Source organism: Phyllobates terribilis, unplaced genomic scaffold (assembly GCF_046119375.1).
Source record: "Phyllobates terribilis strain yellow unplaced genomic scaffold, ASM4611937v1 Scaffold_7__3_contigs__length_470593459, whole genome shotgun sequence".
NCBI classification, from domain to species: Eukaryota; Metazoa; Chordata; class Amphibia; order Anura; family Dendrobatidae; genus Phyllobates; species Phyllobates terribilis.
The window spans coordinates 267,957,389-267,983,569 of record NW_027362767.1 but is presented as its reverse complement, the minus strand read 5'-3'; the positions used below and the strand labels follow the sequence as shown (position 1 = coordinate 267,983,569).

The following is a 26,181-nucleotide window of genomic DNA, read 5'->3' as shown; positions in this document are numbered from 1 at the left end:
ACTCTTTAGACAGGCCTGTCCCCACACTTCACTATTCTAGCTCTTCCCTGTTTCCTCTTTCTAAATTTTCCTCAGACTCTGCTCCCTCTTATTCAGCTGTCTCCACATCCTCCATGCCCCCAATAGCACACGGTAACTGCACTTAGATCCTGGCTGATGCCCTATTTATTATAGTTATGGCCGGACCGTACATGACGAGCACTTTCTACCCATTGTGCCCTCCCTATTTCCTTATAGATTGTGAGCAGGACCCTCACTCCTCCTGTAACTGGTCAACTATGTGTTACTCTGTGATGTCTTTGTCTGTACATGTCCCCGCTTAATTATAAAGTGTTGTGGCATATGTTGGCACTATATGAATTTATTCTTATATAATTATAGATGCATTTATATAGCTGGTCACAGGTGGAGTCAGCTGTGTGAGATGTATGTGCAGCATAATCATCGTATGATGAAACATTTATTGCATAGTGTAAGTTCTGCAGCTTTCTGTGGGACTTTTTGTTGTCATTCTTTACTAATTTCAAGACCTCTGCTTGTTCTCATTAAATAGAAGTATCCTCGCACGCATCCCTCCTTTTCTGCTCATGGATGCCTCTTGAAATATTGTCAGTGTTACTTGGGATGTAAATGTGAATCTTTTTTTTTTTTTTTTTTTTTTTTTTTTTCTTTCCTCACCCCTTTCAAGGAATGAAATGTCTTACTGCTCCTCAAGGGAGAGGTCCGACGCCGTGCATGCCCACCAAGAGGCTTTAGAAGAAAGAAGCGAGGAATATCTCACTGGCAATTACGAGAAGTCTGCAGGAAACTTCGGTAGCTGCATCTCCCCTCGAGGACAGGACGGTTCATACCCGCATTTGAACAGTGCCGCAGACTCTGCTGTCAGTCGGGCTCCAATGACCTGTGCACAGTGTAGACCGTCAGATTTCATGAATGAGAAGAAGCCTCAGTTTAATGGCTGGGGGTATGTGCACCATCAGAAGTCCTCCGATACCTCAAGTAGTGCAGAAGAGGAGTCTACTAAAGAAGAGCAGAATGTGGGTTGTGAAGCCTGGCGGAAAGAAGACCGAGGCAGCCAGGACTCTACTGGTGGAGCAGACTGGAGAAATGAGCCCACCACCAACTCCCTACAATCCCACTCTGAGCACCTGGGAAGGAGTCGTCGCACCGGTCCTATAAAGAAACCAGTGCTCAAAGCTCTTAAGGTGGAGGACAAGGAGCTGGAGAAAAGCAAACTTGAATCCAAGGAGCCAGTAAAAACCATAAAGGAGAAGCTGCTGGCAAAGCCAGAGAGCACGCCGAAGCTGGATCCCGCTCCTGTAAGCTCCTTGTCAAGCTCTACAACTGAGGAGAAGCCACAACCTACTGTCCAAGATTTTGAAAAAAATACCCAAGAGAAGGTGGAGAAAACATGGGGCATGAATTCGTCTTCTACTCGCGAATCAAACGCCCCACCCCAAACCAAAAGGAGCAACTGGATATTTATTGACGAAGAGCAGGCTTTTGGAAGTAGAACTCATGGCCGTGGAAGGGGCAGAGGGTTCAGAGACTTCACGTTTCGAGGCCGAGGTTCGACCGGCCCTTATAATGGTCAAAGGGTTAACAGAGGCAGAGGACTTCGAGAATTTAACCCCACTGAGGATTTCCGAAATAGGGTCCCCCGACGGCGTGGTGTTAGTGAAACGCACAGTGAAGGGTCGGAATATGAGGAGCTCCCCAAACGCAGACGTCAGCGCGGGTCAGAGAATGAACCTGTTGTGGAAAGAGAGGCTGATGACACAAGAAAAGTTGACTTCCAAGATTCCTGGCGCTCCAATAGAAATTACTCAGATGAGTCGAATAGTATGGACCCTAAATCCAGGGCCCCGAGGGCTTTTGGGAGGTCTCTTCCTCCCAGACTTAGCAACAGCTATAGCCGGCGGCCGTTCATATCCAAGGAGTCTTCACACTGGAGTGCCAAGTCTGGGGGGTCTAACTGGCAAGAGTATAGCGTACCCTCAGACTCCTATGTCACGCGGCACAATGCCGACAGAGAGCACGGGAATGACTACAGCTACTCCGACTCCTTCCATCACAGGAGAGGATTCGATGAAACCCAAGGAGATGATCGGCGGCCATTTTTCCAAGACGAATATTCCGATCGGGAGAGTCTGGATAAAAGATCGTTTGTGAGGAGACGACCTCCTCGCCAAGATAAACCCCCAAGATTTCGGCGTCTCAGGCAGGAAAGGGAATCTGCTGGGCACTGGAGCAATGAAGAGATGGGAAGCATTGTGAACAGTCATGAGGATTGGCAGACCCGTCCAAGGATGCCTCTTACCGAAAGATCCGGACCACCTGCCAGGCGGTCTCCTGACCGCTCTTACCACAACTCCGACCATGTGAACGAGGATTGGGAAACTGCATCAGAGAGCAGTGACTTCAGCGAGAAGAGGCCCGGAGAAGTGGATGGGGACGGAAACCTTTCCGGAAACGGCTTCTCCGAGAAAAGGGAACTGTCCAAAAGGAGCTTCTCCAGCCAGAGACCCCTAGTGGACCGACGCAAGGCAGAATCTTCTGGGTATGATGAGAAGCCATCAAGGGTCGGTGGGAGCTCTCGGGACTACCAGCAAAACCCCTCTTCTGGGAAGACCAGGTAAATGGGATCTACAAAGCCAGAGAGTGCTAGTGGAGGTTAGGGGAAGTTGGGTTTCGTACTGTTGATATTTCTCTATGCCCCAGGCAGATTATTAAAGGGTTATTAGACACTTATCACATGTCCACAGGCCACGAATATCTGATGGATGCATGCTTTTAGCTTTGTTTACACTTACATTTTTTTTTTCTCTCTCTATCCATCAAGTCGCTGCTCTGAAGACTCCTATACACAAGATGGTAGCCACCACCGCTATGGGTTAGAAAGGTCATCTCAGTGCGATATTGCAGAATGCATGAAGCCAGAGCGGGATTCCAGGCCGGCAGGGCTGAAAGTGGGCGACAAATCGGAAACTATGACTGCTTTTGAACTGAAATATGGAGGTAGATATTGTCTTTGTTCTGTATGACTTGCAGACAATATGAGAATGGTCATTAATGTCGCTGCTGCCTCCAGACTCTGTTATTGAGGATGACGTCGACCTGGGTGGAGAGCATTATTCCGACATGTCCAATAAACCACGACGAGCTCTGGATAAAGATCGCAGGAAAAAGGATCAGATGGTGCAGGTAAGAGATTTGTGTATCTCTAGTGTATCCCATAGGACTATTTAGGATATCTCAATCTGTCTGCTCTCCTGTATAGGTGCCCACCAAAAGCAGCAGCATACAGTCAAGGATTCCTCCTCGCTTTGCCAAAAAGCAGAACGGCATGTGCCTGGATCAAGCTGACGTTCCTGGGAAAGAGATCTGGGAAAGCGGCAGTCAAGGTTAATATTGGTCCTTTACTTCACTAATATAATTTATAGAGCTGAAGCATGTGGTGGTGACATTTGTTGACCATGTCCACGGCTTAAAGGGATCTTGTGAAGTAGCCTGTATAGTATTGCATCTGGTCTGTATATGCAACAAATGCGGCAAAACCCGTGCATCAAAATGATTCCAGATCTCAAGTGCCATGACCATAAGTTGTCCTCCTTTCTAGGCATTGCCGTCCAGTCGGGCAGTGATTCCTGGGGTAAGCCTGGCAACAGTTTCAGTACAGAGTCTGCGTCCTCTGAGGTGAGATCTCCGGCTTCTGGACATGCCTTCATCCCTGTAATAACTTTCTTTGGTCTCTATGATGTTCCAATAGATCCTGCCGACCCTTCACCATGTACTCAATAGAAGGGAAGTGAGGAGACTTATGTGCTGAGAGACTGCTCCTCCCCATCGGCCTTGGGGCTGCGGCACACAGGGATTTTCACCCCCCATTCTCATACAACAGTCATAGACTTATAGGACCCAGCAATCGTCCTGCAGACTTCTTGTAGTCTAACTTGTGACGTTATTCGTAGGGATTCAAAGGCAGCCAGGGTGACAGCGGCATTGACCTCAGTGCCGAATCTCGAGAATCGTCCGCCACTTCCTCACAGCGTAGCTCTCCATATGGGACAATGAAACCAGAGGAGCTGAATGGTGCCGTCATGGTTGAGCCGAAATCAGAGTGTCCTAAAGAGCAGGGTCAAAAATCGTCAGAAAAGAAGGTGTGTTCCATCTTGTATGATGAACTAGACTTATAAATGTGCTGTCCCAGTAGAGAGTGTGGGGATACGGAAAGTTTCTTAGTGGACTCCGTCAGTAGGGTGCTGCAACGCCATTCTCCTGCCGCTACCAGTATAGCCAACAAGGATCTGTCCGTTCTGTTACTTCCCCCCATGTCCTGGATGTGGATTCTTTTCTCCTCAGTCTATGCTTTCAGCTTATCTCCTGCTTTTCTCTTGCAGGAGCCGGATTCCAGTTCTGGAATGAACAAGGAACACAAGCCAGGCCCCATTGGCAACGAGCGTTCTCTAAAAAACAGGAAAGGTTCAGAGGGAGCGGAGCGATTAGAGGGCAGCGTGCCGCCTGTTAATGCCGTTGAGATCCACGTGGATTCTGTTCTTCCCGTGCCTCCCATTGAATTTGGAGTAAGCACAAAAGTGAGGATTGTCTTTCTATCCTTTCCTAGCCAACGTGCCCCTCCTGCTACTGCCGCGGCCATCCTGAGTGACTTCTAGCGGTCTTTTATCAATTTGTAAAAATAAACATTTTTTTTTTTTTGCCTGCTCAGGATGCCGATTACTCATTACCCCCTGGAGCTGCTCCTGGACCTGCTGCTAGCTCTGTTGCGAAACTTCAGGATGCCCTAGTGAACAAGGTGAAATATAGTTCATTTTGTCTTTTACACTTGAGAGGCATTGAGGGCAGGAGCCGCCTTTTATGATAATTATGGGGTCTTTATGTTGGATCTATTGCTTAGCAATACTTGCTGCAGCTGATGGGTGACCACTCCGTATCTCTCCATGTACAGGTGGAGGGGCGTGTAGAAAGCTGGGCAGCTGGTGCCTACTGATGCAGACTATTGTACTGGATTTATTACATCTGTAATGATAAATACTCCAGTGATGGGAATACTTCAATTGATATCGGACTTACTGTGGTTTTCTTCTTACTTATTGCAGGCTGGTCTATCACAGTCCATACCCATGCTGAGAAGAGACCACCACCTCCAGCAAGGGATGGGACTAAACCCCATGTCGTACCCCACTGCCGACCTCACACTGAAGGTAAAGATAAAATGCCCCTCCATGTGACTAAATTCCCACCACCCATCTGTGCACAACTCCTTTCTGGTGGGAGCAGACAGATTCACCTGCTGGACCATAAACCCTGTGGATTTCATTCCATCTCTCACTTTTCTATTGCTCCCTATAAGTGACTTTGGGGGTTTGCCGTGTCTGATTCATTTATTTCCTGTGTAATCTGCAGATGGAGTCTGCCCGCAAGGCCTGGGAGAACTCGCCCAGTTTGCCAGAGCAGAGCTCCCCAGCCGGCCCCAGCTCAGGGATACAGCCGCCCTCCAGTGTGGGAACTTCTACAGGTGTCAATTACAGCTCCTTTGGGGGGGTGTCAATGCCTCCCATGCCCATTGCTTCTGTGGCCCCTTCAGCTTCTCTGCCAGGTAACTTTTTTCTTTTTTTCCTTGCTTTATTTATTCTCAGTCCATATCTAGAGCTGCATTCATAATTGTGCATCCTATGAAGCAGTTTGGTTGGTACAGAATTTTACACTGTGCTGTAGGCTGATGACTCATTACACTGTATCAGGCTGCATCTATGGGGGAACCACTCTGAATGCAGCTCTAGGTGTAAGCGGAGATGTCGGGATGTTGCACTGGATCAGGCTTTATATTGTGCTGATGATGGTGATATTCTGTCTCTGTGATGCTCCAATAGAGCCTTCTGACCCTTCTAGTACTCAGAAGGGACCTGAGGAGATTCATTTACTGAGAGACTGTAATGGGAATTAAAGTTTGTTTTTTCTGGTACTGGACAACTAATTATTTATGGGTTCAGGGAGGTAAAAAAAAAACAACATTCTCCCTGCCACATCATCTGCAGTTGACCTCCACTGATCGGCTGCAGCGTTCACATTTTATCTGTGTGGTATGTGAACGCTGGTTCACTTTTGACTTTCCCGCTGGATGTTGGTCCCTGCAGACCAGTAGGGGAATGTGGCACTGGCTCAGGATGTGAATATTGTATTTTATATTCACCTGCCTGGACCCACCAATAAGGAAATGTCTGGTAATGGACAGCCCTTTTTAATCTTCTGATCTCAGGATTTCTTCTCTTCTTTCTGCATTTTTTTTAGGTAACCACATTCCCCCTCTCTACCTGGAAAGTCACATGTTTGCAGGGCAGCCGCGCCTGGTCCAGCAGACGATACCTCAGCAGCAAGGATACCAACAGGTCTGTACGGTCCATTGCTTCCTCCACTTGGCGGTTTTCTGCCTCCATGATGTCTTGATAGATCCTGCTGATTATTCACTACGTACTCACAAGAGAACTGAGGAGTTTTCGTGTCTTAGCGACTGATGCATAATGCACAATGATGGGATCCAGAAACTGGGCTGACATCCATCAGCAATCAACATGGGTCCTTCATGGACGGACTGTGGTCCTGGGTAGTGTAGATACAAGTCCTGCAGCTAGAGGGATCATTTAACACCTTTAAGTGATATATCCATCATGGAGCGGGTGGGGGTGTGTGGTGCTTGCTCAGGAGCCATTATACTGCCCGCATTTGTCCATTTATTAGGGGGTTAATATTGAATACAATTGACTTGGTGCGATGATAGCTGGATTAAAGGGGTTGAACCACTATAGATTCAGGTACTCTGTTTATTGCTTGGACCTTCAACAATTCCCTCACCTGTCCTGCCAGGAATCCTTATTTCTACAATGTCTGGTGCATTTATTCCTTCTTGGTGTATACAAAATTTTGCTTTTTCTGTGCTTTCTGACAGGCCGCAGCCGCCCAGCAGATTCCCATGTCTCTCCACACATCACTACAAGCGCAGGCTCAGTTGAGCATGAGAGGAGGACTTCCTGTATCCCAGTCACAAGACATGTACAGCTCCATGCCGCCCTTTAGGTAATGCCAGTGGCCGGTGTATGGCCCGATCCTGTCCCCTCTGTCTAATATTCTGCATGTCACACAAGCGTATCATCATGCCTCCAGGTCCCAGGTGTACATGCACCCCAGCCTGTCACAGCCCAGCGCCATGGTTCTGACCAGCGGCACCGGACTGAAGCCCCAGTACTCCCCGTTTCCCGGAATGCAGCCTCTGGAGATGGTGAAGACGCAGCCGGCGTCCCCTTATCAGCCTCTCAGCGGAAGTCAGCAGCTTGTGTATGAGAGTCCGCTGAACCAGGCGGCGGGCATGGGGGCCTCGCAGATAATGGACTCCCCTCTCACACAAGTGAGTGCGGAGGAGTCTCCTCATTTTATCCATATTGGCACACGCATGTCACACTAAACCCCTCTCTCTTATAGCTAACCATGCCCATGGCTGGCTCTCAGCTTGGGATGCCTCGCTATAACTCCGGACAGCAGCCCATGCTCCTACCGCAGTCCATTCAGATCCCACAGGGGCAGAACATGCCAGTGGGCGCTCCACGGAGGATGCAGCCCTCAGTCCTGACCGCAGGTCGAGAAGTGAGTGAGTGGCTTATGGTGGGTTTATAAACAAGGTGGGGAGGGAATCGTTATATAAACCGTGTGTGTGTGTGTGTCTGTGTGTGTGTGTATATATTATATAATATACAGGTGCATCTCACTAAATTAGAATATCATCAAAAAGTTAATTTATTTCAGTTCTTCAATACAAAAAGTGAAACTCATATAATACAGAGTCATTACAAACAGAGTGATCTATTTCAAGTGTTTATTTCTGTTAATGTTGATGATTATGGCTTACAGCCAATGAAAACACAAGTCGTTATCTCAGTAAATTTAAAATAATTAACAAAAAACACCTGCAAAGGCTTCCGACGCGTTTAAAAAGGTCCCTTAGTCTGTTTCAGTAGGCTCCACAATCATGGGGAAGACTGCTGGCTTGACAGATGTCCAGAAGGCAGTCACTGACACACTCCACAAGGTCCCAGAGTCTGGAGGAAGAATGAAGAGGCCACAATCCAAGCAGCTTGAGGTCTAGTGTGAAGTTTCCACAATCAGTGATGGTTTGGGGAGCCATGTCATCTGCTGGTGTAGGTCCACTGTGTTTTATCAAGACCAAAGTCAGCGCAGCCGTCTACCGGGAAATTTTAGAGCACTTCATGCTTTCCTCTGCCGACAAGCTTTTTGGAGATGGAAATGTCATTCTCCAGCAGGACTTGGCGCCTGTCCACACTGCCAAAAGTACCAATACCTGGTTTACAAACAACAGTATCACTGTGCTTGATTGGCCGGCAACCTCGCCTGACCTTAACCCCATAGAGAATCTATTATAGAGAATCTATGGGGTATTGTCAAGAGGAAGATGAGAGACCCCAGACCCAACAATACAGACGAGCTGAAGGCTGCTATCAAAGCAACCTGGGCTTCCATAACACCTCAGCAGTGCCACAGGCTGATCGCCTCCATGCCACATTGCCGCATTGATGCAGTAATTGATGCAAAAGGAGCCCCGACCAAGTATTGAGGGCATTTACTGAACATACATTTCAGTAGGACAACATTTCGGATATTAAGAACATTTTTCAAGCTGTTGTTCTAAAGTATTCTAATTTACTGAGATAATGACTTTTGTGTTTTCATTGGCTGTAAGCCATAATCATCAACATGAACAGAAATAAACACTTGAAATAGATCACTCTGTGTGTAATGACTCTATATAATATAGGAGTTTCACTTTTTGTATTGAAGAACTTTAAATTAACTTTTTGATTATCTAATTTAGTGAGATGAACGTGTGTGTGTGTGTGTGTATAATTTATATTAGTGTGTATAATATATAAGTATATGTGTGTGTATAACATATGTATATGTCATATACACTACTCACAGTTAGGGATATTTTGGCTTTCGGTCAAAATTTATGGAAAATGTAACAGGTTGACTCTCTAGTCATATTTTACATGACATCGGGCATTTAAGTAGAAGCAGCAATGGTGATTTCCTAATCTCCAAACAATTTGAATCAAAAGCCTACAACAGTGGTGAGACTTTGACGTTTTTTGGGATATACCCAATAACTTGTCATGTGGCCTTGAGCATCAATTACATCTTGATAATGACGTCTCCTGCTGTTCACAAGTGGTTTTATTCTCTGTTGAGGCATGGCGTCCCATCTTCTTTAAGCGCGGCCCCAGGTCATTGAGTTTTTGAGTGCAGAATTACGAGTCTCCTCCACGGCGACTCAGCTGATCCCATAGGTTTTCTATGGGATTCAGGTTTGGAGAAAGTGCAGGCTGCTCCATCTTAGGTTCCCCAGTCTCCAGCAGCTGTTCCCTAATGATGCGACCTTGATCAGCTGAAGCATTGTCAACCATGAAGATGAAATTAGACCTGTGTTGTTGGTGCAGAGTCACAATGACTGGAGTAACGATGTTATTATGTAGTAGGGGCTTGTCATTGTACTATTCACAAGGTGTAGGGCAGTTCTGTAGTGACTAGACATACCTGGCCACACTGTAGCACCAGCAAAGACTCATCTGGTGACAACAGTGGCTGATGCATAGTTCTCTCCTTGATGTCTCCAACATCTTTTGCAGCCATCATTTCTGTTCAGGGTGAATCAACTTTCATCTGTGAACAGTAAGGTGACCCACTGGTCCCTTGTCCAGCGTAGATGCTCCCTGGCCCATGCAAGATGATGATGATGATGCCTGTACCTGGTGGTGTGGTCAGGTTCCCTTGCAGGTAGTCTAGCATGCAGACCACACACACTTATGTTAATGGTTTCAAATGGTCTGACGTGACAATTGGGTGCCTCTCGCCTCCCTTATACAACCCCTGGCAAAAATTATGGAATCACCGGGCTCTGAGGATGTCCATTCAATTGTTTAATGTTGTTGAAAAAAAGCAGATCACAGACATGGCACAAAACTAAAGTCATTTCAAATGGCAACTTTAGGGCTTTAGGAAACACTAAAAGAAATCAAGATTAAAAATGTGGTACTCAGTAAGGGTCATTTTTTCAGACCAAGCAGAGGGAAAAAATGATGGAATCACTCAATTATGAGGAAAAAATGATGGAATCACCCTGTAAATTTTCATTTCCAAAACTAACACCTGCATCAAATTCAACCTGCTCGTTAGTCTGCATCTAAAAAGGAGTGATCACACCTTGGAGAGCTGTTGCACCAAGTGGACTGACATGAATCATGGCTCCAACACGAGAGATGTCAATTGAAACAAAGGAGAGGATTATCAAACTCTTAAAAGAAGGTAAATCATCACGCAATGTTGCAAAAGATGTTGGTTGTTCAGTCAGCTGTGTCTAAAATCTGGACCAAAGGCAGACATACTGGTAGACCAAGGAAGACATCAAAGCGTCAAGACCGGAAACTTAAAGCAATATGTCTCCAAAACAGGAAATGCACAACAAACAAATGAGGAACGAATGGGAGAAAACTGGAGTCAAGGTCTGTGACTGAACTGTAAGAAACCGCCTAAAGGAAATGGGATTTACATACAGAAAAGCTAAACATAAGCCATCATTAACACCTAAACAGAAAAAAAACAAGGTTACAATGGGCTAAGAAAAAGCAATCATGGACTGTGGATGACTGGATGAAAGTCATATTCGGTGATGAATCGCGAATGTGCATTGGGCAAGGTGATGATGCTGGAACTTTTGTTTGGTGCTGTTCCAATGAGATTTATAAAGATGACGGCATGAAGAGAACATGCAAATTTCCACAGTCATTGATGATATGGGGCTGCATGTCAGGTAAATGCACTGGGGAGATGGCTGTCATTACATCTTCTATAAATGCCCAAGTTTACATTGATATTTTGGACAGTTTTCTTATCCCATCAATTGAAAGGATGTTTGGGGATGATGACATCATTTTTCAAGATGATAATGCATCCTGCAATACAGCAAAAACTGTGAAAACATTCCTTGAAAGAAGACACATAAGGTCAATGTCATGGCCTGCAAATAGTCCGGATCTCAATCCAATTGAAAATCTTTGGTGGAAGTTGCAGAAAATGGTCCATGACAAGGCTCCAACCTGCAAAGCTGATCTGGCAACAGCAATCAGAGAAAGTTGGAGCCAGATTGACGAAGAGTACTGTTTGTCACTCATTAAGTCCATGCCTCAAAGACTGCAAGCTGTTATTAAAGCCAGAGATGGTGCAACAAAATACTAGTGATGTATTGGAGTGTTCTTTTGTGTGTTTTTTTCATGATTCCATAATTTTTTCCCTCTGCTTGGTGTGAAATAAATTACCTTTACCGAGTACCACATTTTTAATCTTGATTTCTTTTAGTGTTTCTTAAAGCCCTAAAGTTGCCATTTGAAATGACTTTAGTTTTGTGCCATGTCTGTGATCTGCTTTTTTTTCAACAACATTAAACAACTGAATGAACATCCTCCGATCCCGGTGATTCCATAATTTTTGCCAGGGGTTGTATATGCTTTCGGTTGTGTGGCATTCATCATTCAGTCCCGAAGGGCATTGCTCACAATGAAGTGGTCATCAGTGTGGGATGTGGCCAAAGGACGTCCACTTCTCGGCCTTTCTATGACTCTTCCAGCCTTTCTGTATCTCTGTTGCTCCTGCTGATGACACTCTGTGACATGCCAAGCTCAGTGGCCACTTCTGTCTGAGAACGTCCTGCTTGAAGCCTCGCAATGGCAAGGTACTGTGGATCAACTGTTGGGTGTCGTCTTGGTCTCATTATGTCAATGTAAACAGCATGATGAGGAGGTCTGATCAATACCAATTCTAATTGAGCCAGGCAATTTATTGGCCTATTCATGGATCAAGCGTCTGTTGTGAATTTTGCCATTACGCTCCTTGTTAGAGAGCAGCAAGTTTTTAAGAAAGTACTGAGACATTCAACAGTTAGACATGTGCCTTCAAAGGGTTAGAGAAGGTCACATTAAGTTCACCTGAAAAGGTTAGAGGGCATTTTAGGAACTTTTTGTGAGTAGTGTATATATTTATAAATGTATGTATGTGTTTTATATATAGGGTGGTCCAAAAGTAGGTGGACAGAAAGTGCAATAAGGTTATGAAAGGGGAGATTTATCAAACGCTAAATTGCAGCCGCCTGTCTGGATCATCCTCCAATAAACCATGAATTAGACGTGGACGATAAGCTTTCCACCCAAATAGATTTCAGGATTCGCATGATAGAAGCTCGTGAAATTCCCAATTCCAAACAGGCTCTTCTGTGGACTTTTTTGGACTCTGAACAAATGTTTCAGCAACAAGTTGTTTGTTATCTTCTGTACAGACGGTTTTGGGTCGAGCAGTTTTTGGAGCATTAAGGATTGAGCCAGTGGCATTGAATTTGTCACGAATGCGGTAAATGGTTTGTCTCTTTGGGGCTTGAGTACCAAATGTTTCAACCCAATTTGCTCTAACTGTTTCAGCATTTTGAGATTTCCAATACTCTGTTAAAATTCATTTTCTTTGATCTGTATTTAAATTATTTTCCATTATGTATTATCTGAAAAGAAAACAGATTTGGGGGAGATCTATCTGTGAAATCTAGATCTGTGAAACTGGCTCAGTTGCCCTTAGCAACCAATCAGATTCCACCTTTCATTTTCCAAAGAGTCTGTGAGGAATGAAAAGTGGAATCTGATTGGTTGCTAAGGGCAACTGAGCCAGTTTCACTTTACACCATGTTTGATTAATCTCCCCTTCATAATCTTATTGCACTTTCTGTCCACCTACTTTTGGACAACCCTGTATATTACACTCACTCACTCCAGATATTGGTGCAGTACTCATGTATTCATTGTCCCCTCTCCAGTCCTCTCAGATGGAGATGAAGGGATTTCATTTCACGGAAGGCAAGCAGAGTATGCAGACCGCCACCTCTGTGCCAGCACAGCACTCTTATCGGTAAGACCCCGGGCCTCTCACTTGCCTTGTGTGTTAACTACTGCGCCCCACATGGGGAGAGGGAACGGTCACAACAGAAGCTCATCTGTCTGCTCTAATTCTTCATTACTTGGTCCATGTTGAATGGCTGCTGCTTTTTTTGTGGTCTTTGTTTTTTTTTCCTTTAACATGTCTGTTATAATATGACTAGTAGCTTATAATAAGATCCTGTGTGCTCCTGCAGAATAGTGAGTGCAGCTCTGCAGACATGTTTTTCCGCAGTGTGTTGTGTGTGCGTCTGCTATTTTTGATACATGGCTCCTCTAAAGATTACGTAGCTCGTCTCTTCGCCTCATGCATTGAGCAGTGGTTTCAGGCATCTGGTGGATGTGGCAGGATTTGCCTCCACTTAGTCTTGAAGGTCGCACATCTCTGTATGTCCGCTCCATCTTTCTCCCTCCCATTAGTCCATGTTCTTCCAGGCACCAGTAGTTGTGGTTTTGCTCTTTACTTTCTCTGAACCGGTTGCCTTTCGTTTTAAGGCCAGCTTCAGCTAGCCCCAGTGGAATGTCACCCGGAGCGGGGCCATCTGCCAACTTGGGACGCTATCCTCAGCAGGTAAAACCCTGTGATCAGGTGGCCCGTACTCACCCCTACATGTGTAGACTTTGTCCATCACTGGGTTGGAAGCAGCGGGCCCATCCTATGGGGTACACGGGGCCCCTGCTGCTAGGGACATAGTGGATGGTGTTGAACAAAGCCTTATGTACTAGGCCGAGTGCTCGTATACCTGCCTGGTTTGCATGGAGATATTCCGGTGTTTTTTGTAGTAATTAGGAGACTCTTCCTGGAATGATGTCCCCGTGCTTTCTCCGCATCGTCTGCTGTCACTGTGACGTGTTTGTGGCCTGTGTGACTGTCTTATTGGCTTCTTCATTACTCATCATGTCTCTTCAGATGTTTGTGCCTCAGAGGTCTCGTCCAGTCCTGTATAAGTCAGTCTTGATCGCTGCATAATGTCGGGCTCTGCAACCTTATACCATGTGTCCCAATGCCTCAGCGTAGTCCAGATCTCTGCTTGTCGGTGCATCTGAAAACCACTGCATTCATCTGGACTATCTCAAATCCTTCTTCTCTCCCAGTATTTTGTTACAATGTGTCACAGCAGGTAAAGGGTTTTGGCCTGTTGCCTTATGATTGCTCAGGATAGATGCAACTGTAGCAGCTTCTCAGCTGTGGCAAGTGTTGGATATGTTTATTAGTTTTCCTCTCATTCTTGCACAACAAGCGGAGATCTTGAATATTTTCAGGAATTGAACCAAAGCCTTGGAAAGTTGCAGAACTTCTCATTTATTGCAGTGTATTTCCATAAAGACTGAGAACTCTGTTGCCCTCAGCTACATCCTGTACCTGGACCTCTACTCAAAGTTTGGGGTCTGCATACCCCATTGCCATTCAAGCTTTTTACCTACCTGACATTTTCCTTTGTTTTTTTTTCTTTCAGCAGGTAAAGCCGAGGACTGAGGAGACGTGCGGCCTTGTATCCCCCAATCTTCCTGATCAACCCACCGCCAGTCAGATGAAGCCGGCTCGGACAGGGGCCATAAAGCCTTCGGTTGCGAAAATGGAGGAGAGCACTGCGTGAGAAGCGGGCCACAGTTTTTCTTTTTGTAAATACCTACTTCTTATCTCTTCCCATTCACCTCCGTTTTCTCCTGCTCCTTTTTTTTTCGGGTTTCTCCCCTGGCTGAAAGCCTCTTGCGTTACCTCCGCAGTCACACTGACTGGCGGTGGATGGCGACCCCCTCCAAGAACTGCTTGAAGCAAAAAAGAAAAGTATGAGAGAAAAAACCAACTACCTGTATCTGCATCCGTAGACTTATTCTTGCTGAACGGACTCCTCCACTGACACAGGAGCGTGTTAAGCTTTTACTTCTGCTTCCCGTCTGTCATCATGTGACCACGCCGTCCGTGATTTCCACCTCGTTACTGACGCACGGCAGCGGATTTGTATCTCTTGTTTCTTAAATCTGTTTTTAAATGACACTTCCCCGACTGTATGCTTATTTAATTTTTTTGCCCCGTACATACATAGATATAATGACTTTTATCCCCTTCCTTGTATTCCATGATGGATCTGTTCAGTTTTGGGCGGTGATTGCTGCCATATGAGCACCGTTTTTAGGGTCAAGCAATTGGTCCTATGACAATTCCTCTCACTAGCTCCTGCGTCTCATAAGTGACTGTTTGCTGTGGTTTCTAACTTTTGGCTTTCAATCTTTGCAAAACTTCAAATCCCAGCATGTTAGCGGTAGTAGTTTTACAGCAGCTGCCAAGCCATAAGTTGGAGACTCAGACGTCTGTTGCAGAACTATTGCTACACATAACCCAGCCATTGCAGTCGTATATTTAATGGGACAGTTTTAGGAAACCTGTCTGAGTGCTGCATGCTGGACAAGACTGATTTACCATGTTATGCCTAGTGCAGGTCTGAGTGTGCGGAGCGTGACCTTGACATCTGTGTGTGAGCCTTGTCACTAATTCCCCATTGTAGGGTATCCTGCCATAACTTGCCAATAAAGTGCATGTTAACAACAAGGAAAGGTTTCACTTCTCATTCAGGAAGTTAGGAATATGGAAAAGAATAGATATTTGTAGGGTTTGGTGGATCGGACACTTTACTGGAGGCACAGTTCAGCCCTTTAATTTTCCGCACCCTGTGGGCCCATTCGTTTTGTGCTTTTCTCCGATAGTGGAGCCTAAGATATTGGTTAGATCGGTATTGGGCAACGTTGGCATCTCATAATTGCAGCTTCTAAGTTATACATCTGTAGGTGTCCGATGGCAGTGACAGCAGTCTGGTTTTATCAGAACCTGATACGGAGAACAATAGTCCCTGCAGATCATTATGTGGCTGAAGGAGACGTTGAGGGGTTTCTTTTAAGTTGTAATTGGAGATTATCGCACTGGGCTGTACAGTCTTTGCTTATGGTTGCATTGGTTTAGACCAGTGTTTCCCAAACCCCATCCTCACGGCCCCCAACACATCAGGTTTTCAGGATCTCCTTAGGATTGCCCAGGTGAGAGAACCTGTTGCAATGTCTGATGCCTTGATGATGATTTAATCACCTGTGCAATACTAAGGAAAACATGACGTGTTGGGGGCTGTGAGGACTGGGTTTGGGAAGCACTGGTCTCGACCATCATCCCTGTCCCGTCTGTTACAAATTGTTGGGTTATAGGGGGCATTCGTTTGGCCATTTATTGTATGTGTAGGCAGGGTGTATCAGTCTGGTCCTCTCTCCCTGTAATAGCACATCCAGGTTACACTATGTTGACATCTGAAATAACCAGGTTCCTGTGCCTTTCATAAACCAACCCTAAAGGTCCGCATCTTTCTAATATTCTCTCTCTGATTCCGTGCCTTGCCATTTTCAAGAGCTGTGAATGTGGCTGAGCTGCAATATCAGACTCGGCCTGTGGACAAGAATGGAGCTGTGCAGAATTATAGATGCCAGCAGGCACCACAAGAAACTGAGGAACCACAAGAAACAGACCGAGTCCCCCCCTCCCAGAGTAGCATAGCGTATAATATATTCGGGTTCTACCCCGTAGTTTACACATCATCCTATTTCTTGCAGGCGCTGGTGGGGTGGCACGATGCGGAATACCTCCCGTTACTTTCCAACAATCTGTTAGTTAATCTGCTGACTGTGTAGATGTCTTTCAGATATCTCCTCTGTTCCTAGCCTCCTTTGTGAGATTTGAGTCACACAGAGGCCTCCATTTGGTCCATGTGCTGGATATATAAGCTTAAACCTTTATGTACTTGCTCTACATGGTTGGTGCCAGAGCTGAAAGAATCTGCTTTTGTAAAGAATTCTGCAAACCCTGCTCCTGCCTACAGCAGACAGACCCCTCAGTTATTGCCCGTCCCCTTCCCTAAAACCATTTGCGAGATTAACCCTTGGCCCCAATCATCCCGTGCTCTGGCTCGATATAAGGATCGTAGTCTGGTTGTGTATATATGCGGTGTACAGTGTGTATGTAGTAGCAAACTGAATACTATCTGGACCAGCTTTACTTTGTTTCCGGTTCAGTCCGTGCTATGTCTTGTATATATTATAACTTTCCTCCTCGCTGGATGTCGTTGCTGCTCCTAGTTTATTGTTTAGGCATTTACATTGTGAGAGCACGGTCTACAGCAAATGCTCCGTTAAAAAAAAAAAAAAAAAAAAAAAAAAAAAGACAAAGCGTGCACCTCGTCTATCCACAGTGGAGGCAGCCATAACCCCCACCCCCAGGTATTTGTGACGTGGGTGGGTGGGTGGCCCCCTCTGGTTGATGTCGCTGAGTGGGGGGAGAGTCCTTACGGGGGTGGCCTGGGTAATGATATCATTAGCCCTCTTGTAAATGGCTCCTTCCATTCCACGCTGGTGAAGGGATGTGTACGCTTTGAAGTCAATAATTTGCAATCACATATCATATTTCTATAGTTTTACAACAAAAGTGTATTGGTTTGTAAGCCGGGGGTCCGCAAAGCAGAGCAAACACCAATGTCACTCTGAACCCAGACGTTCCCTGCAGGAGACCGCGGTGAGGTGATCGATACCAAGTGTTTTATATTTTTTTAAAAATCTATTAAAGAGAAATCTTTTTAAGTGACCCAAAAACAGAATAAAACCTCACTAGCGTCACCCACCGGGGATCAGACCAACACCCCCAACCCCTTATGTCCCCCCACTCCCCTCCAAGTTCCATTTCATTTTATCTCGGTCACCCCCTCCTTATACGATGTGATTGTACTTAGCTCTTATCATCTGGAAGAATTCTCATTTAAATAAAAATATAAAAAAAAAAAATAAAGCAAATTCTGCTTTTCTCAAATCTGTTTTTTTTTTTTACATTTGTGTGCAGGATCATTCCTTAGGGGGTATGTGAAGGGGCCATAAGGATGTAACCTCCTGGGTAGCAGCAGGCCCACAATCACACCAGTCGGGGGTTGTGTGAGCAGACAAAAAGCTGCAAAATTATTCACTTATTAATGCTGTTGTTTGCAAAATTCACAGACTTTCTGTTTTACATTGTCCTTGTTTTATTGGATTATTGCAAATAGCTGAACACACAAAATACCATTGTTTGGGACTCCTCCAGTCTCAGAATTGTTCCCCCAGGATAGAATCTCCCATAAGAGCCATTTGTCTCCAGCTCCGGATGTAATAATCCAGAGTTTATAACTGACCGTCAGATAAAACATCAAATACTCGGAGCGGCGAGGGGAGATGTGACTGCACAAGAGGGGGCTCCACAATGGATACAAGATGGCGCGGCAGAGAGTGTCAGTACAGATACAGCGGGAAGCAGAGGAGCAGCGGCTGCACTACCTGCAGGAAGAGGAGGCCGGCACCGGCTGCACTACCTGCAGGAAGAGGAGGCCGGCAACGGCTGCCACCAGATTCCTGAGAGGCCGGTGATCGAAAACCTGCAGCGAGGTCTCGGCTTGCACAGTAAGACATGTACTAAACACTGATTATCTCTGTGCCCAAACGCCAAGATGTCCACTCTATGGATCCAACAGCAAAAACAAAAAGTGGCCTCCAATGTACAAAACCCAAGGAAATAACAAGTTCTAGGATTCTGTACTGTGGAGTGAGGAAACTGGAACTTTTCATGCAAGTCTGGAGCTGGAAGAATGAAGCATCTGCTGGAAGAGCATGCCACCTACAGCCCTAAGCACGGCGGTGGCTCAGTGAGGCCTACAGCCCTAAGCACGGCGGTGGGCTCAGTGAGGCCTACAGCCCTAAGCACGGTGGGGGGCTCAGTGAGGCCTACAGCCCTAAGCACGGCGGGGAGTGAGTGAGGCCTACAGCCCTAAGCACGGCGAGGGCTCAGTGATGCCTACAGCCCTAAGCACGGCGAGGGCTCAGTGATGCCTACAGCCCTAAGCACGGCGGGGCCTACAGCCCTAAGCACGGCGGTGGCTCAGTGAGGCCTACAGCCCTAAGCACGGCGGTGGCTCAGTGAGGCCTACAGCCCTAAGCACGGCGGGGGCTCAGTGAGGCCTACAGCCCTAAGCACGGCGGGGGCTCAGTGAGGCCTACAGCCCTAAGCACGGCGGGGGCTCAGTGAGGCCTACAGCCCTAAGCACGGCGGGGAGTGAGCTAGAAACCTGCAGTGTGCGGTGGAGGACATGATGTGGTCTCTCACATAAGAGGAAATCCTAGGAGGATACGTCACGCCTTCTGTGAGGAGCTGAGGCTCGGGCATCATTGGACCTTCTGCCTGGACAATGATCCCAGCACCTCACACTCCAGCAAGACTTGGTGTCAGAAGTAGTCCTGGAAGATTCTGGAGCGGCCGTCAGTCACCTGACCTGAACCCCATACAAAATCTTTGGTGGGATGTGAAGAAGGCGACGGAGGCTGCAAACCTGAGACTATTACTGACCTGGAGACCATTACCAAGATTCCTCAGGATACCTGCCAGAAACCAGTGGCAGGAGATGTATCCTGTCTGCAGCAGGTTATAACAGCCAGAGAGGTCTATTACTAAAGTACATGAAGGGAAGGATAATCCTGAGCCTGCGGAGTCAGTAAGTGATATTTTGGAGAAACCTCCTGTAATTTTAGCTTTCTTCAGGTATTTACAGTGTTCTTGTTTCTTCGGTTTATTATAAACAGTTGGAAATTTTACTAATGAACAGAATTTCCAATGGAGGGGGGATTAGAAGAACAGATAAGTAACTGCTTTTCCCGATCAGTGATCCCTGTAGAGTTACTGTATGGACCGCCGGTGCCCTCAATATAATTTTGGGCTGAAAACATCTGGGATGTCTGCTCCAGCCTTGTGTGTAATGAGTTGCCTATAGCAACCAATCAGGTGGCTCCTTTAATAAGAAACAGCCCCAGGAGCATGATCTGGAAGATGATCTGTTGTTATGGGCAACAAGAACATTGTGTGACGATAATTTATAAAATGTGGTGCAAAAGAAGTGTGTGCCATTCATCCACAGCGACTCATTCCCCCCACTCGACCTAAGTTTGCACAGTTTGGATTTATTTCGTGCACCTATTTACTGCAGACGTAACTTGACGCCGACAATATGGCCGCTGCTCTACGAATAGGCGTCACATCACAATGTACGCCCGTGCGCGCCCTCTTGAGGCTGGATCGCACAAAGCCTGGATGAGACGTAAGCAGACTGTAGTAGCCGAGCTCCGCTCACTTCAGACCTTATGAGTCGCTGCTGGAAACCCGCCGAGTAGGTGAGAAACAGAACGAGCGCTTCAGGCAACTGTTTATACTCAGGAAGTGACCCGAGAGGAGGAGGGAGGTACAGTCACCGACATCATTCACTGCGCTGTGTGCACTTTCCACACCCGTCCAGGGAACCGTGTATATGTGTCTGTTACCCTTGTCCGGAGCCAAAAAAGGCAATTCACAGTGTGGTCACAAGTTCTACAGCTCTATAATATACTGCAATATGGCTGCACACAGTGACTGCACCGGCAGAATAGTGAGTGCAGCGCTGGAGTATAATACAGGGTGTAACTCAGGATCACTGCAGGATAAGTAATGTAATGTATGTATACAGTGACTGCACCAGCAGAATAGGGAGTGCAGCTCTGGAGTATAATACAGGAGAAAACTCAGGATCAGTACTGGATAAGTAATGTAATGTATGTACACAGTGACTCCACCAGCAGAATAGGGAGTGCAGCTCTGGAGTATAATACAGGATGTAACTCAGGATCAGTACAGGATAAGTAATGTAATGTATGTACACAGTGACTGCACCAGCAGAATAGTGAGTGCAGCTCTGGAGTATAATACAGGAGAAAACTCAGGATCAGTACTGGATAAGTAATGTAATGTATGTACACAGTGACTCCACCAGCAGAATAGGGAGTGCAGCTCTGGAGTATAATACAGGATGTAACTCCGGATCAGTACAGGATAAGTAATGTAATGTATGTACACAGTGACTGCACCAGCAGAATAGTGAGTGCAGCTCTGGAGTATAATACAGGATGTAACTCAGGATCAGTACAGGATCAGTAATGTATGTACACAGTGACAGCACCAGCAGAATAGTGAGTGCAGCTCTGGAGTATAATACAGGATGTAACTCAGGATCAGTGCAGGATAAGTAATGTAATGTATGTACACAGTGACTGCACCAGTAGAACAGTGAGTGCAGCTCTGGAGTATAATACAGAATGTAACTCAGGATCAGTACAGAATAAGTAATGTAATGTACAGTACAGACCAAAAGTTTGGGCACAGCTTCTCATTTAAAGATTTTTCTGTATTTTCATGACTATGAAAATTGTACATTTACACTGAAGGCATCAAAACTATGAATTAACACATGTGGAAATATATACTTAACAAAAAAGTGTGAAACAACTGAAAATATGTTTTATATTCTAGGTTCTTCAAAGTAGCCACCTTTTGCTTTGATGACTGCTTTGCACACTCTGGCATTCTCTTGATGAGCTTCAAGAGGTAGTCACCGGAAATGGTCTTCCAACAATCTTGAAGGAGTTCCCAGAGATGCTTAGCACTTGTTGGCCCTTTTGCCTTCACTCTGCGGTCCAGCTCACCCCAAATCATCTCGATTGGGTTCAGGTCTGGAGACTGTGGAGGCCAGGTCAACTGGCGTTGCACCCCATCACTCTCGTTCTTGGTCAAATAGCCCTTACACAGCCTGGAGGTGTGTTTGGGGTCATTGTCCTGTTGAAAAATAAATGATGGTCCAACTAAACGCAAACCGGATGGAATAGCATGCCGCTGCAAAATCCTGTGGTTGCCATGCTGGTTCAGTATGCCTTCAATTTTGAATAAATCCCCAACAGTGTCACCAGCAAAGCACCCCCACACCATCACACCTCCTCCTCCATGCTTCACGGTGGGAACCAGGCATGTAGAGTCCATCCGTTCACCTTTTCTGCGTCGCACAAAGACACGGTGGTTGGAACCAAAGATCTCAAATTTGGACTCATCAGACCAAAGCACAGATTTCCACTGGTCTAATGTCCATTCCTTGTGTTCTTTAGCCCAAACAAGTCTCTTCTGCTTGTTGCCTGTCCTTAGCAGTGGTTTCCTAGCAGCTATTTTACCATGAAGGCCTGCTGCACAAAGTCTCCTCTTAACAGTTGTAGAGATGTGTCTGCTGCTAGAACTCTGTGTGGCATTAACCTGGTCTCTAATCTGACCTGCGATTTCTGAGGCTGGTGACCCGGATAAACTTATCCTCAGAAGCAGAGGTGACTCTTGGTCTTCCTTTCCTGGGGCGGTCTTCATGTGACCCCGTTTTTTGTAGTGCTTGATGGTTTTTGCAACTGCACTTGGGGACACTTTCAAAGTTTTCCCAATTTTTCGGACTGACTGACCTTCATTTCTTAAAGTAATGATGGCCACTCGTTTTTCTTTACTTAGCTGCTTTTTTCTTGCCATAATACAAATTCTAACAGTCTATTCAGTAGGACTATCAGCTGTGTATCCACCAGACTTCTGTACAACACAACTGATGGTCCCAACCCCATTTATAAGGCAAGATATCCCAATTATTAAACCTGACAGGGCACACCTGTGAAGTGAAAACCATTTCCGGTGACTACCTCTTGAAGCTCATCAAGAGAATGCCAAGAGTGTGCAAAGCAGTCATCAAAACAAAAGGTGGCTACTTTGAAGAACCTAGAATATAAGACATATTTTCAGTTGTTTCACACTTGTTTGTTAAGTATATAATTCCACATGTGTTAATTCATAGTTTTGATGCCTTCAGTGTGAATGTACAATTTTCATAGTCATGAAAATGCAGAAAAATCATTAAATGAGAAGGTGTGTCCAAACTTTTGGTCTGTACTTTATGTACACAGTGACTCCACCAGCAGAATAGTGAGTGCAGCTCTGGAGTATAATACAGGATGTAACTCAGGATCAGTACAGGATCAGTAATGTAATGTATGTACACAGTGACTGCACCGGCAGAATAGTGAGTGCAGCTCTGGCGTATAATACAGGATGTAACTCAGGATCAGTAATGTAATGTATGTACACAGTGACTGCACCAGCAGCATAGTGAGTGCAGCGCTGGAGTATAATACAGGATGTAACTCAGGATCAGTACAGGATCAGTAATGTAATGTATGTACACAGTGACTGCACCAGAAGAATAGTGAGTGCAGCTCTGGAGTATAATACAGGATGTAACGCAGGATCAGTAATGTATATACACAGTGACTGCACCAGCAGAATAGTGAGCGCAGCTCTGGAGTATAATACAAGATGTAACTCAGGATCAGTACAGGATAAGTAATGTAATGTATGTACACAGTGACTGCACCAGCAGAATAGTGAGTGCAGCTCTGGAGTATAATACAGGATGTAACTCAGGATCAGTGCAGGATAAGTAATGTATGTACACAGTGACTCCACCAGAAGAATAGTGAGTGCAGCTCTGGGGTATAATACAGGATGTAACTCAGGATCAGTACTGGATAAGTAATGTAATGTATGTACACAGTGACTCCACCAGCAGAATAGTGAGTGCAGCCCTGGAGTATAATACAGGATGTAACTCAGGAACAGTACAGGATAAGTAATGTAATGTATGTACACAGTGACTCCACCAGCAGAATAGTGAGTGCAGCTCTAGGGTATCATACAGGATGTAACTCAAGATCAGTAATGTATGTACACAGTGACTGCACCAGCAGAATAGTGAGTGCAGCTCTGGCGTATAATACAGGATGTAACTCAGGATCAGTACAGGATCAGTAATGTATGTACACAGTGACTGCACCAGCGGAATAGTGAGTGCAGCTCTGGAGTATAATACAGGATGTAACTCAGGATCTGTGCAGGATAAGTAATGTAATGTATGTATACATTGACTGTACCAGCAGAATAGTGAGTGCAGCTCTGGGGTATAATACTGGATGTAACTCAGCATCAGTACAGGATCAGTAATGTAATGTATGTAGACAGTGACTGCACCAGCAGAATAGTGAGCGCAGCTCTGGAGTATAATATAGGATGTAACTCAGGATCAGTAATGTAATGTATGTAGACAGTGACTGCACTAGCAGAATAGTGAGTGCTGCTCTGGAGTATAATACAGGATGTAACTCAGGATCAGTACAGGATAAGTAATGTAATGTATGTACACAGTGACTCCACCAGCAGAATAGTGAGTGCAGCTCTGGAGTATAATACAGGATGTAACTCAGGATCAGTACAGGATCAGTAATGTATGTACACAGTGACTGCACCAGCAGAATAGTGAGCGCAGCTCTGGAGTATAATATAGGATGTAACTCAGGATCAGTAATGTAATGTACGTACACAGTGACTGCACCAGCAGAATAGTGAGCGCAGCTCTGGAGTATAATATAGGATGTAACTCAGGATCAGTAATGTAATGTATGTAGACAGTGACTGCACCAGCAGAATAGTGAGCGCAGCTCTGGAGTATAATATAGGATGTAACTCAGGATCAGTAATGTAATGTATGTACACAGTGACTGCACCAGCAGAATAGTGAGTGCAGCTCTGGAGTATAATACAGGATGTAACTCAGGATCTGTGCAGGCTAAGTAATGTAATGTACGTACACAGTGACTGCACTAGCAGAATAGTGAGTGCTGCTCTGGAGTATAATACAGGATGTAACTCAGGATCAGTACAGGATAAGTAATGTAATGTATGTACACAGTGACTCCACCAGCAGAATAGTGAGTGCAGCTCTGGAGTATAATACAGGATTTAACTCCTTATCAGTGCAGAATAAGTAATGTATGTACACAGTGACTGCACCAGCAGAATATTGAGTGCAATTCTGGAGGATAATACAGGATGTAACTCAGGATCAGTACAGGATCAGTAATGTATGTACACAGTGACTGCACCAGCAGAATAGTGAGTGCAGCTCTGGAGTATAATACAGGATTTAACTCCTTATCAGTGCAGAATAAGTAATGTATGTACACAGTGACTGCACCAGCAGAATAGTGAGTGCAATTCTGGAGGATAATACAGGATGTAACTCAGGATCAGTACAGGATCAGTAATGTATGTACACAGTGACTGCACCAGCAGAATAGTGAGCGCAGCTCTGGAGTATAATACAGGATGTAACTCAGCATCAGTACAGGATCAGTAATGTAATGTATGTACACAGTGACTGCACCAGCAGAATAGTGAGCACAGCTCTGGAGTATAATATAGGATGTAACTCAGGATCAGTAATGTAATGTACGTACACAGTGACTGCATCGGCAGAATAGTGAGTGCAGCTCTGGAGTATAATACAGGATGTAACTCAGGATCAGTACAGGATAAGTAATGTAATGTATGTACACAGTGACTGCATCGGCAGAATAGTGAGTGTAGCTCTGGAGTATAATACAGGATGTAACACAGGATCAGTAATGTAATGTATGTACACAGTGACTGCACCAGCAGAATAGTGAGCGCAGCTCTGGAGTATAATACAGGATGTAACTCCGGATCAGTAATGTAATGTATGTACACAGTGACTGCATCGGCAGAATAGTGAGTGCAGCTCTGGAGTATAATACAGGATGTAACTCAGGATCAGTACAGGATAAGTAATGTAATGTATGTACACAGTGACTGCATCGGCAGAATAGTGAGTGTAGCTCTGGAGTATAATACAGGATGTAACACAGGATCAGTAATGTAATGTATGTACACAGTGACTGCACCAGCAGAATAGTGAGTTTTGCTCTGGAGTATAATACAGGATGTATTCAGGATCAGTACAGGATAAGTAATGTATGTACACAGTGACTGCACCAGAAGAATAGTGAGTGCAGCTCTGGGGTATAATACAGGATAAGTAATGTAATGTATGTACACAGTGACTGCACCAGCAGAATAGTGAGTTTTGCTCTGGGGTATAATACAGGATAAGTAATGTAATGTATGTACACAATGACTGCACCAGCAGCATACTGGGTGCAGCTCTGATCAGCTGCTAGTCAGTGTGCTGACTGCAGATCCTGCTGTGAGCTCCTGATCTCTGAGAAACCAACACCTCTCCACCTGGGGACCTGCTTTCTCTCTTTCCCAGGGAGGGAGCGGGTTTCTGGGATGAGTGATGGAGCCAAGTCCCAGGCTTCTGCTTCCTGAACCAGGCCGGCG

General features: G+C 45.5%; 2 protein-coding genes and 2 non-coding genes across 15 annotated transcripts in view; all 4 read left to right on the top strand.

Annotated features, from left to right (window-relative positions):
• The window catches only part of PRRC2B (proline rich coiled-coil 2B), a 47,806-nt gene extending 29,911 nt beyond the window's left edge, over positions 1 to 17,895 (top strand). For 3 of the 9 annotated variants that reach the window (XM_073640695.1, XM_073640698.1, XM_073640694.1), the window contains exons 16-32: positions 689 to 2,635; positions 2,843 to 3,018; positions 3,092 to 3,204; positions 3,281 to 3,404; positions 3,620 to 3,696; positions 3,972 to 4,160; positions 4,401 to 4,595; positions 4,727 to 4,813; positions 5,118 to 5,222; positions 5,425 to 5,617; positions 6,310 to 6,407; positions 6,965 to 7,092; positions 7,180 to 7,420; positions 7,495 to 7,674; positions 12,938 to 13,029; positions 13,551 to 13,626; positions 14,513 to 17,895. In XM_073640695.1, coding sequence (XP_073496796.1) covers positions 689 to 2,635; positions 2,843 to 3,018; positions 3,092 to 3,204; positions 3,281 to 3,404; positions 3,620 to 3,696; positions 3,972 to 4,160; positions 4,401 to 4,595; positions 4,727 to 4,813; positions 5,118 to 5,222; positions 5,425 to 5,617; positions 6,310 to 6,407; positions 6,965 to 7,092; positions 7,180 to 7,420; positions 7,495 to 7,674; positions 12,938 to 13,029; positions 13,551 to 13,626; positions 14,513 to 14,653 — 4,162 coding nt within the window. In that variant the 3' untranslated portion in view covers positions 14,654 to 17,895. The remainder of the gene's footprint in view (positions 1 to 688; positions 2,636 to 2,842; positions 3,019 to 3,091; positions 3,205 to 3,280; positions 3,405 to 3,619; positions 3,697 to 3,971; positions 4,161 to 4,400; positions 4,596 to 4,726; positions 4,814 to 5,117; positions 5,223 to 5,424; positions 5,618 to 6,309; positions 6,408 to 6,964; positions 7,093 to 7,179; positions 7,421 to 7,494; positions 7,675 to 12,937; positions 13,030 to 13,550; positions 13,627 to 14,512) is intronic. The other 6 variants (XM_073640697.1, XM_073640702.1, XM_073640696.1 and 3 more) reach the window with 5 other exon arrangements.
• LOC141155678 (small nucleolar RNA SNORD62) lies at positions 3,750 to 3,833 on the top strand. Its single transcript, XR_012247582.1, has one exon. It is a non-coding gene; the product is annotated as a small nucleolar RNA SNORD62 (small nucleolar RNA).
• Positions 5,872 to 5,949, top strand: LOC141155679 (small nucleolar RNA SNORD62). Its single transcript, XR_012247583.1, has one exon. It is a non-coding gene; the product is annotated as a small nucleolar RNA SNORD62 (small nucleolar RNA).
• A 2,274-nt stretch (positions 17,896 to 20,169) lies between the features above and the next one.
• POMT1 (protein O-mannosyltransferase 1) overlaps positions 20,170 to 26,181 on the top strand; it is a 35,681-nt gene continuing 29,669 nt past the window's right edge. For 3 of the 4 annotated variants that reach the window (XM_073640693.1, XM_073640691.1, XM_073640688.1), the window contains exon 1: positions 20,170 to 20,273. The gene's annotated coding sequence lies outside the window, so the exon portion shown is untranslated. Of the gene's footprint in view, positions 20,342 to 26,181 lie in introns of all 4 variants that reach the window. The other variant, XM_073640689.1, reaches the window with a different exon arrangement.